This window comes from Rhincodon typus, chromosome 22 (assembly GCF_021869965.1).
Source record: "Rhincodon typus isolate 14 chromosome 22, sRhiTyp1.1, whole genome shotgun sequence".
NCBI lineage: Eukaryota > Metazoa > Chordata > Chondrichthyes > Orectolobiformes > Rhincodontidae > Rhincodon > Rhincodon typus.
Window position 1 is genome coordinate 40,524,567 of NC_063353.1, and position 12,872 is coordinate 40,537,438.

Sequence of the window (12,872 nt, forward strand, 5' to 3'; positions counted from 1 at the left end):
TGTAATTCTCTCTGTTTCTCTCTGCCTTTCCTCCCTATTCTTCCATTAAAAATTTGTTTCAAGTTTTTGCATTGACATTTTTTTAACCTGTTCTAATGACTCCTTTGACACAATGTTAATTTTTGTTATTTGTACTTCGTTGAAGTCACCTGGAATATTTTGCTCTTTACAGTTTTAAATAAATTCAAGTTATTGTTGTCTTTATGCTTTTGATGTTTTTTGTGGTATTCATTTAGTTGCCAATGTATTTCCTTTAACATTGGCATCCACTTGCTGTACTACTGCAATTAGAATTGTACGCAGTGCTCTAGTTGTCATAGTAGCGGTATCCTCCATGAATCTGTGATCTAGTCTTTGCATTTGTGCTACATATCTCTGTACCATTGTTAAACACTCCTTTTGGCTTCATTACTGAATTCACCATCACTTCCAGATGCCCACCCTTTTGTGTTGCTTCCTGGCACCCAGTGGTGTATTCACATGGTGAATTTCCCTTCTGTAATGTCTCATTACTTTGTCTTTGTCTATAATAAATAAAATCATTTATCAAATCAACTCCTCCAACCTAGCAAGAGATTTTTAAAAATGTATTTGTGTTGACAGCTGCCTGTTGTTTATCTCTCTTCCCCCTTCAGTTAGTGTCACCTGTAAACTTTCCTTAGCTTTGATTCTCCCTCCTGGTCCAAATTGTTTATCTTCACTGCAAATAATCATGACACAAATATTGATCATTTGACATTTAATAGCAATCCTAAGGCATTTTGATTTAACTCCATTCATCCATTTACTTTCACTGTTCTCTGACACAAAAGATTAGTTCACGGTATCAAAGAACTGCTTTGAAATCGCATTCAAAGAATTTCCATTGGTAACCAGGCCTGTTTTACGTTTAAAAACAAATTGGCTCGCTTTTAAGACAAGATCAATTCAAAAGTAGGTAGTCCTGGATAAATTATCCAATTACATATTAAATCACTGCAGTCTCTTAAAGGAACATCATTTGATTTTTGAGTTGAAGTAATTGGTATTAGGTTCCTGGAAAGAAAGATGAATAACATGCTTCCCAGAATGATGATAACCCAAATAAAATTCCTCACTGATATAATTGAGATTATGACCGAGTGATATTATCGCTGAAATATGAATCCAGAGACTCTGGTAACATCCTGAGGACCCGGGTTCCACGGCGGATGGTGGAATTTGAAATCAATAAAATATCTGGAATTAAGAATCTAATGATGACCATGAATCCATTGTTTGTCAGAAAAACCCATCTGGTTCGCTAATGTCCTTTAGGGAAGGAAACTACCATCCTTACCTGGTCTGGCCTATGTGACACCAGACCCACAGCAATGTGGTTGACTCTGAACTGCCCTCTGGGCAAATAGGGTAGACAATAAATGCTGCTTAGCCAGCGATGTCCTCATCCCGTGAATGAATAAAGGAGATAGAAACCAGAGACTGGCTAGAAAGAGTTCAAATTCCCAGAAATAAAAGTTATTTTAACCTTAATTGTGACAAAAGATACATTGCTATTAACTGTCATTAAGAAGTCATGCCACAAGAAGCTCAACAGTAGTTAACTAAACAAGTATCATAATCCTCGTCTTCAAAAAGGGTGCAAAACAGATCACAACTGCAAGATTTTTATTCAATTGGTGTGAAATAATGGGAACAATTTATTAGGGCTATGTATCTCTCTCTCTCTGTCTCTCTCCACCTCCCCCCACCCCGTGCCCCTCCCCCTCCCTCTCTCTTTGTCTTTGTCTTTGTCTTTGTCTTTGTCTTTGTCTGTGCCTTGTTCATGGCCCAGCGTCCGCCGTGCTCTCGTTGGCTGTACGCTGCTATGATGAGATTTGAACCCATGTGTACAGAACATAAGCCTGATCCTTATCTAGTGGCATTTCCAATATCATGGATATTTATGAGAATTGAACAGAGTTATTGTATTGAAATGAAAGCCGGGTAGACATAATTTATCTGATTAAACCACTGTCTTTGTTGAAATAACGAATATTTGTGCTAAGCTGTCCTGTCTCTCAAATCTTAATTGATATTCTGTTGTGTTGCAGCTGCTTGTTTTAAAAGATCTATAGAATATGTTGTGACAATCTGATATTGTAGAGTTTGATCTATGTTAATATTAGATTGAATACATTCTACGGCAATGGACAAAAAGTGATAATGCCGTGTGCATTGAGAGTTGAAATAAGCTGCACACTGGAAGACTACAATCAGTTTTTAGCCTACAAAATAATTTCCACGGATGTAATCAAGCAGAAGCTTTGGATGGTAATATCCCCATGTTGAGGAGAGTTTGCTCTTTCTATAATTATTTTAAATAAGTTGTACAATCCTTGGAATTTTATTTGCTGTTTTAGAAATATTTTAATTGCTTGTTTAGTTGTAATGGAATGTGGTTAACTAGCTTGCTGAAGTATTCATTCTACGATTTAATCGATAAAGTACCCTGATGAATAAGCTCAGTTTAGAAATTTAACTGAATGTGGTGAATGAATTTAGCTTATTAGTGCTTTTGTATGTTAATATTTGTATAAACCTTTGCCTAGCTTTGAGCAAATTTGAGAGGACCTGTTTTGATATGACATGAAACCAAAATGTACTTTGTGTTGGTTTCAATATCATTTACATTAATTACATTGATGCAGTGTCCCAATGCTGAGTTGAAATCCTGGAACTTTCTTCTTAACAATGCGGGTGTACGTACACCATAAAAGCTGGGGTGGTTCAAGAACCCAACTCACCACCAGCACTATCTTCTGAATGTCAACAAATGCTGATTTTGCCTGCAAAACACCCATTCCACTAATAAAAATAAATGTACATCTTGAGCAGACAGTTGTATCCTTAAAGTTAATTTGCTTCACTTTCTGAGCCTTGTTGCCAAGAAGCTGCAGGTAAAATAGTTGGTACGCCTGATGAGTTGCCTTGGGGAATCCAGGATTATGTCTAACATTATTTTGAATTACTGCAGTCTAATGTCTAAATGCCATAATGGCAGAATCAAATGGAACACTATCATTTATAAATATAATCTGTATGAATACTACAACCATGTTTCATCTTGAGGAAATATGTTTTGGAGTTGCCTTCATTCGGATGCCACCAATTTGCCAGGAGTAAGTGTTACAAGAGATTAAAATCTGTATTGGAGAGCGTTAATTGGTCTGCAACAAAAGTGATTTAGCCAGCCATACCCAGTTTCTTTCTCTAATACTATTAGAGAAGAAGCAACTATTTCCAAATCATTTTGTTTCATAGCTTCAGTTATGTTCAAGCAAGGCTAGTAATGTTGACCCATTCCTTTTCTGGTTTGCCTGCAGATCCAGATGCTGAGCAGGATGTGGCAGTGAAACTTGCCCAGGAGCGAGCTGAAATAGTATCAAAGTATGACAAGGTGAAGTATTTTCAACTGCACTGTTTATGTGACACTTAGTCTCTCTCTTCTAACATTGTTGATCACTTGTAAAATCCATGATTATTTTAGACCTTGTGTAGAATTAGATTATGAAGAAATGTAGACTATAAAACATATAGTTCCTTTGAACTACCTGAATTCAGTACGAAGCTAGGTGGTCATTTCCTTAGTCGTGTCTGCTTTTAACCATTTTTCTTTTAGAAGCTATTAATCTACTGTTGTCTTATTTTGGCATTATTTAATGATCAGCGAGCATGAACCATTTGTGAAGAATATGAAGGACCTTAGCCAATATGCTGCAAGTTTTTCTGCCTTTGTACACTGTTAACGTATTCCTAACCACACATTCCTAGGGATAACTGTCATTTTGGAGGTGGTAATGTACCTTAAGTAAAATATACAGCACTTTATTTAGTATAACATTCTATTCCTGCTCTTTTGTGCATGAAAAATATAAGCAACTACCTGGAGGAGTTCAGTTCTTTCATAGTCCAACTTATTATATTGGATACTCTTAATATTTGAAGATTAGATGAAGAAAACAGTCCATTTGAAAAACTGCATGTATACTTAATTTTACCAGTGAGCATCAATATTTGTGTTCTATTTGCATTCAGAGACCGTCTATGAATGATTACACAGTGAAATTGGGCGTTCAAGGTGTGAATTGTCTGTTCGATTTAAATTATTGGGATGTGTTCTAACTTCTTAATCATAGTTAAGCCAGTTATGTTGGTTAGAAAACAAAAAAAAACTTGGGTTCAGCTACATTGCAGTTTCATAAAGCATCACTGGAAAATGTTTTTAACTATTCTATATTGAAACTTTACATAATCTATGTTTTGGGGAAGATAAATTGTGTAGATATCAGTGACTATTTGTACAATTTATGAAGGCCTAGAATGTCATTTTGTTAAATCAAACCATTACAAAGAGATGGAGCTCTGTACTGGATTCGGAAAAGACAAAGTCATCCCCGGTCCCAAGTTCGGCAAGTTCTCCTCACTAATGTTTGGGGATGTGCCATGTTGGCTGAGCTATCCCAATAAAATTGCCTTCATACAGTCATAATCACAGAAACATAGCTATCAGCCCAGATATGTCCCAGATTCCTCGCCATCACTCCTGCATTTTTCCACCCCATCGGCAGGACGGAGCCACTCGTAATGGTGATCCACTGGCATATGTTTGGGAATTCTTAACAAGGAATCTGGAAGCCATGAAGACTCATCAGCATGTCAAACATAGGTAACAAACCCTCTCTTTGATAACCACCCTTGCCATAATGATAAACCAGTACTCCTGATTTTGAACGCTGACTGGAAGAAGCATTGCGGGTACTAGTGCCATTTAATATACTTTGTACATACAGTATATACTCTGAGTTGACCAAGTCCTGAAGGATATAGCTACCACATTGGATTTTGTGACAGGCGGAGTGGACCAGCATCCAGGGATAACTTCTTTAAAGTTGCTGTCATCAGTTTATTGCTGCAGATGCATCTGTCTATGAGAATATTCATAGGAGTGACCACTGCACAGTCCTTGTAAAGCCAATGTCCCATTCACACTGAAACCACCTTTCATGGTGTTATGTGGCTCAACCAACTTGTTAAATGTGGCATATTCAAAACTGCTTTTATGACACTCGGTTGCAGCAGAATTTCACTTCAGAAAGCCTGGCAAATCTGAGATCGCCAAAGAGAGGCCCAACCCTGGTTCACTGAGAAATGTGGAAGGACATGCCAGAAGTGCATCTGAAAATGAGGCAACAACCTGGTGAAAACATACAGAACTTCAGGCATTCCAGCAAAACCCATAAATCGTAGACAGAAATAGCCAACCAGACAGAAACAACCAGCGTGCCAACAGAGCGATGCTATCTTGTCAACCAGTCCTAAATATTAGTGGACAATTAAAACTGCTCATAGGAGAAGTATCCATGAATATTCCCATTCTCAATGAATGTGCAAAGATAAAGATATGTGTGGGAAATAGATGATGTATCTTGCCTTCCTTTTGAGGTTCCTACTGTTATGCACCAGACCAATACCCCTCAAAATATTGAGGAAATAGTTTAGACCCAAACTTTTTTTTCTTCTTTTAAAGGTAAGTATAAACTACCATGCTTGAATCAAAACACACTTTACTCATACACTATTGATAAAATACAACTAAAGAAAGAAGAACAAAAACAAAGTTTCTGGAAAAGCTCAGCAGGTCTGGCAGCATCTGTGAAGGAAAAAACAGAGTTAACGTTTCGGATCCGGTGACCCTTCCTCAGAACGCCTCGGAAAGAAGAAATTGGAAGAACTTAACTCTACTAAAAAACTTTACAGAAAAATAGATTTTTTAACTACTGAACAGTGACAGTTCCCATATAGTAACATTCCATAGACACACCCTTGGCAAAAGGCAAATTCAGTACAATAGATTGTCTTACATGCAATTCTAATAATGGCAGGAGAAAAAACATCAGGAGAAAACTCTGAGAGTGAACAAAACAATAGCAGGGAGAGGTGTACTCTAGGTTCAAGATCCAGCAACAACTGTTGAAAACTAAAACTAAAAGTTCTGGTTCTGTGGGAGCTTGACCCCATCCATTCAGACTGCCTCTATTGTTGCAAATGTTAGAAAGAACCTCACAAGCTGTTAAATTTATTAGATCCAAATAGATAGCTCACCATCTCTGTCTTAAAACCTCACTCCAAAAAATCCAGTTCTGAGGAAGGGTCACCAGACCCAAAACGTTAACTCTTTTTTTTTCCTTCACAGATACTGCCAGACCTGCTGAGCTTTTCCGGCAACTTTGTTTTTGTTCCTGATTTACAGCATCCGCAATTCTTTCGGTTTTTACAGATTCCTCTGAGATTTGGCTTAACTGATTTCTCCATCATCCACAATGCTCAAATTAGAAGTGTGGTGAATACATGCAACCAGGGTAGAACCAGCTGCAACAGTACAAAATGCTTGATAGGGTTGAAAAGAGCAATCATTTTATCATTAGGCCATAATCAGATCAATTATAATCTTAAATGACAGAGCAGGCATAAGGAATATTTAAACCAGTCTTTCTTCCTCTATTTCCACCCATCCACCAAAACAATGGTTACAATGCTGAATTCACCCACTTGAAAAATTTGTACTTCGGTCAAGATGCTGTCACTGATTTGCTGCCAATCAGTCTGCTTTGGTTCATAAGTTAAATTGTTGCTTGCCCTATTAAGTCCTGGTCTCAGAGGCCCTGTTTCCTTACTATAGCATTGTCAGCTTGCTCATTGGGCAACTCTCATTCTAAAATAATAAGAGACCTAAGTCCCAAAAGTGTAAGAAGTTTAATAATAGTGCTAGATAACCAAGTGCAGCCAAATGTAGCTCTTTATCTCTATCTCTAAATTCCTTTCTTGAGTCATGTAAAAGTCTGTTTTGGACAGATGCTTCAATCATTTTACAATTATTATGTCAAAATCCTGTAAGTATCTACCTAACTATTATTGGAGAGTAGTTTGAATAGGGATTGCAGCAGTTCAAGATGAAAGTCCACCTTTTTTTTTCCAAGGAAAGTAGAGATGGACTTGCTAGCATTGTCCGCATTCAAAGGGCATATTAGGAAAAAGTGTTTTCACTACATAGACCTGAGATGAATGTGCAAATGGACTGTGAAAGGTTAGGATTCATAATTCCAGTGTTACAACTGTGCATTATTTTGATTTATTCATTTTATTCGTTCATGGTATGTGGATGTCACTGTCTGGGCTAGCCATTTTAGCTGTTCCTTAGTTGCCCAGAGGACAGCTAAAAGTCAGCAATATTGCTGTGGGTCTGGGATCACATATAATGTGGAAGAATCTTAAATTTCCTTCCCTAAAGGACATTAACCAACCAGATGGATGTTTGCAATAAAATTTTATTCCAAACTTCTTTTGATTTTGCTTCCTGCCATAGTGGGAATTAAACCCATGTACCCAGAACATTAACCTGTGGTTCTGGATTGTTAGTCCAGTGAATTTACCACTACACCACCACTGCCCTCGGTTTAATTTATGTCGAATAGAAGAAGGCAGTGTTGAGCATTTTAACATTTGTGCCCTTTTTCCTGTTGTATAGTGCTTCAAAAGAACTTCAAGATGTATGTTCCTCGAATTTTCTTTTACCTACTTTGTGTAGGTGCTCATTTTCCATCATTGTGAGTGAAATAAAACTAAGTATAGAATGCATCTTATTTAAAGGAATGCCTGAATGCTTTAAAATCTGAGGGAAAATACTTTAAGGGGAGAATTGTTGTGTGTAAATGTCTTGATTCCTTTCTTCACTGCAAAAATTACTGCATGGAAGGATTAAACTTTGAAGGCTATGACTTTTTAGACATGAGTTCGTGGTACAATTGCAGACCATTTTCTCAGGGCTGTATCATCTGGAGTATCCTATGCTCTTTCCATGTTATAAGCCAAGGATGAGCCTTACTTCACCAGTAATTGGCCAGAATTTTGTGGTCAGCGCCAAGAGGTTTTTTTTTGGTTTTGCAGTGAATTACATCAACAACAATGAAACAATCAATAACAGGTGTTGCAGGAAAATGTGAGCGAGGCTTTTTAATTGTTTTACCATCAGTCAAGGAATGCTTCAATAACATTGGATTTTTGGTAAACACTTCTGCTTTCTGAATTAACATTGCATTACCAGCTGAATATCTGGAAAATCCCCTCAGCTGAGATTGAAGACACTCGATCCACAAGCATGACTCCAAGTATCCATTTGCTTGATGTTAATTCACCATTTCCTCTCACACTTAGATTTCTGTTCTTGGACTGCTGCTGTATTCCAATGAAGCTTAACATAAACTCACGGAGCAGCACCTCATCCTTCATTTAAGCTTTTGGGTTCATCATTGTGTTCAAGAATTTCAGATCATAAACTAGTCCCATATTGTAATTCTGTTACAGTTTGAAATGCGTTATTCCTGATTCTATTGTTGAACGGGACTGTTCATTATTCTGCCATTTATGCGCACTCAGAACACAAACATTTTGTCACTTGTCTACAACTATTATCATCCATCTGCCTTTTGTTCCATAACATAGAGTCATAGAGTTGTACAGCACGGAAACAGACCCTTCGGTCCGAGTTGTCCATGCCAACCAGATATCCTAAATTAATCTAGTCTTATTTGCCAACATTTGGGCCATATCCCTCTCAACCCTTCCTATTCATATACCCATTCAGATGCCTTTTAAATGTTGTAATTGTACCAGCTTGCACCACTTTCTGTGGCAACCCATTCCATACACTCACTACCTTTTGTGTGAAAAAGTTGCCCCTCAGGTCCCTTTTAAATCTTTCCCCTCTCACCTTAAACCTGTATCCTCTAATTTCGGACACTCCTACCCTGGGAAAAAGACCTTGACTATTCAGCTTACCCATGCCACTCATCATTTTTAATAAATCTCTAGAAGGTCGCCCCCTCAGCCTCCAATGCTGTAGGCAAAATAGCGAGCCTATTCAGCCTCTCCCTGTAGCTCGCAACCTCCAACCCTGGCGACATCCCTGTAAATCTTTTCTGAATCCTTTCAAGTTTCACAACGTCTTTCCTATAGCAGGGGGACCACAATTGCGCACAGTATTCCAAAAGTGGCCTAACCAAAGTCCTGTACAACTGCAATGTGACATCCCAACTCATGTACTCCATACACTAATCAATAAAAGCACATGTATCAAATGCTGCCTTCACTGCCCTGTCTACCTGTAACTCCACTTTCAAGAAACTATTAACCTGCACCCTAAGGACTTTTTTGTTTTGGCAACACTCCCCAGGACCTTACCATTAAGCGTATACGTCCTGCCCTGATTTGCCTGACCAAAATATAACTCCTCACATTTATCTAAATTAAACTGCATCTGCCACTCCTTGGCCCATCTGTTCCCATACCCCAAATCTAGCCTTTTTGCATTTCCTCCCCAGAACCCCCAGCCACCAAGACATCATGTAACCCATCACATTTCTAGAATCCTTTAGTTCTGAAGCAATCATATTCAACTTGTTGCCTGTCTCTAAGAATCAACACTTAATATGTAGGTGAAGATACAATAGAGACACTTAGAGCCCTATAAAACCATAATTCATTTATTACGTACTTAAACGAATAACACACGTCTAACTACAAGAGATATCTCATTCACTGTCTTTCGGTATCCAGATTTCTGTAACTTAACCCAAACGTTATTACCGGGGAGAGTTCACACCTGGCCAGGCTGAAATGACTTGATGTCATCACCATGCCTCCTGATGGAGGGTACTGTCATACAACGTTAGTCTTTGAAGTGTTGTTGAACAAAATGATTTCCTCAGGCATTTTATACACGTCTCTGTGCCAAGTACGTTCCTTACTTGGAATTATGCGTGCACTTGACTAATCCTGAAGTTTTATCCAAATGTATGCCTTCTTTGGACTTATCTGTGCACGTGATCCCAAATATTTTGTCCAAATGTATATCTTATCTGATAGAGCCAGCAGTTCCTGGTTTCCTGCAGTATTAGCAGATCTGACTGTCTCGGCATACTACTGTTTCACAGCAGCCTATTGTTAGGCCTCTTGTCAGTTCCTGTTATCTTCAGCCTTATCCAACAAACTTGAAATATAAACTGTCTTCCTCTCCACAAATGCTGCCAGACCTGCTGAATATTCCCAGCACTTGCTGTTTTTATTTCAGATTTCCAGCATCTGCAGTTGTTTTTTATTAAATGTACTGAGTTTGGGTGTTTGGACTCACTTCCAAGGTTTACTGGTGATTACTATGGAAATCCAACAGCAAATGTACGAATTCCTTCTCAAACTTTAAGTATCTCCAAACTAATGGGAAACACCTTCCTCCCCTTTTTTTAAAACCACCGATTAGCAAAGAAAATAAATTAATCTGACCTAATATAATCCAGGCAATGCTGTACAGAATGTAGTGCTGTTATGTTCTCATTTGTGTATGTGCATGTTTTCCCACATATCGGGTGTCTCACCACAGAGAAATCACACTGTAGATTTCTCTGTCAACTCTTACACGGCAGTAATGCTTCTATATGTGGTGACTCACAGCATGGTAGCATTTAGTGACTACAGCTGAACTGTGTTTTGAAACAATGCAGTGAGTTTTTAAAAAGGAGGTAAATGATGCTTCCACGCTTTGAGCATGAAATTTGCACTATTCTGACAAAGACTAGTTCATGTCTCACTTTGTATCAAGGTTGACATCAATATATAAATTGGCAAAAGGTGCAGTAACCACATTGCTCTTCCATCCTGCTTTTTGCTGTGAAGTTACATCCTTTTAACCATTCCAAACTGAACAAGTTCTTGTCTGACCCAATTTGAGTTAGTGAATGATGAGGTGTCAGGGTGTGAAGAGGACAACACTAGTAATGTTTACTAAAAGTATTTGCTGATCTTGAAATAATTTTTAACTGATTTGAATTAGTTTCAACCAGTGAGGTTGGTCAACATTGCAGAGACTTTCAGTCTGGTGTTCTAAACATAAGGGACTGATCTAATGTGTTATGATTCCAGCTGATGTTATTACCGGATAACTCAGATCCCAGTCCCTGATCCAATAAGAACGGGCCCTTTGGCCCACCATATCTGTGCCTACTGTAATGCCATTCTAAACAAATCCCATCCACCTTCAAATGGTCTGTATCCCTCTACTCCCTGCCTGTTCATCTGCCTGTCTAAATGTTTCTTAAATGTTTTTGCTTCTGTCCATGGATACTGCCAAAGCTGCTAAATTTCTCGGTCACTTTTTATACAGTATAAAAGGATCCGCATTTTTTCCCCCAAAACATATTATTTATACATTTATAAGAGGAAAGATGTGGAAGCGTTAGAAAAGGTACAGAGGAGATTTACCAGGATGTTGCCTGGAATGGAGGGAAGGTCTTACGAGGAAAGGTTGAGAGAGCTAGGGCTTTTCTCTTTAGAACGACGAAGGATGTGAGGTGACTTGATAGAGGTGTACAAAATGATCAGAGGTATAGACAGAGTAGACAACCAGAGACTTTTTCCTAGGGTGGAGGTAGCTTTTACGAGGGGACATAGCTTTAAAGTGAAAGGAGATAGATATACGGGAGACGTCAGAGGTAGGTTCTTTACTCTGAGAGTGGTAGGGGCGTGGAATGCATTGCCGGAGAAGGTAGTGGAGCTGGCCTCATTAGGGGCATTTAAGCGGCTATTAGATAGGCATAGGGATGATAGTATAAGGTAGCGGTGGAGGTTAGATAGACCTTAGGATTAGGGTAAAAGTTCGGCACAACATCGTGGGCCGAAGGGCCTGTACTGTGCTGTACTGTTTTATCTTCTATGTTCTATTTTTAGACACTCATTCCCAGTGAAGTTTCACTTCTGACTTCACTTTTAAAATTTCTTGCTGAACATACAAAATTACAAAAGGTTCATTTTGGCAATGTTCTGCACATTCTCCAGACGAGATTCTCTTCAGTACTGTCTCTCCCGAAGGCATACAGACAGGCTAACTCACTGACTTAGTGGCTGCTGACACGGCTTCAGACCTCTTTCCAGCTTTGATAGCCTGAAGACTTCCATAAACTAAGTACTCCCTTCTGTTGGAATGATCTTGCCTTCTGATCTAAATCTGTTTGTGGTACCAGGCCATTTGTCTGTTTTTGTAGGTCATAAAAGTTTCACTTTGTAAACACCTTAGCAATTATCTCACAAGCAGCTCTATTTAACTGAAAGCACATGCTTTTTTGAAAGGCTGTCTTTAGCTCATTACTCCAAGTGACTTTCTGACCCTAAAAATTAGAACTTCATAGCATTAAAAACAAAAATCACATTTATCTCTACATGAGTATCCATGTTCCCAAAAGTAATGTAAACTTTCATAACTGAAGCAATTTAATATGTCTGTTCAAGGTTCAAAACCTTTCCTGCATATTGTTTAGTTTGCTTTCATTCACTATCATGTCTTTTTATGCCCTCTATCTGGGAATCAGTTATGTATCATTGTATTGTTCCTGGCAAAAAATTTCATGCAAACATGTCCGGGAATATTTCGTGTTTAACATTTTACTGTATTGAAAATGCTTCATTCAAAAATGAGGTGAACCTTTCAAGTCTTTCTTGATTTTTTTTTGATTTTCATCAACCTAAGTGACTCAGAAGCATTGTGGTTTTTGTACCACTTACTACGATAGTGAAACATAACTCTCTTGTACCAGCAGGAAACTTCCAATAGCAGTAACTTCTCAGTACTGCAATCAACTCTATTCTTTGCATAAGATTATGCAGGATACATTGTTCTCTTCATTCTTAAAAGAAAAACCTGACAATAGTATTACTCCATTTCAAAGGCATGTAGAAAGTTCTTATGATTCACAAGAGACCATTAATAATAGTCCTGTGAAAATAATCTAATTCAGGAAATATCTTTG

General features: G+C 38.2%; 1 protein-coding gene across 4 annotated transcripts in view; it reads left to right on the plus strand.

Annotated features, from left to right (window-relative positions):
- Nucleotides 1-12,872, plus strand: part of usp6nl (USP6 N-terminal like) — a 271,323-nt gene that overhangs the window by 142,941 nt on the left and 115,510 nt on the right. For all 4 annotated transcript variants that reach the window (XM_048610396.1, XM_048610398.1, XM_048610397.1 and 1 more), the window contains exon 3: nt 3,345-3,418. In XM_048610396.1, coding sequence (XP_048466353.1) covers nt 3,345-3,418 — 74 coding nt within the window. The remainder of the gene's footprint in view (nt 1-3,344; nt 3,419-12,872) is intronic.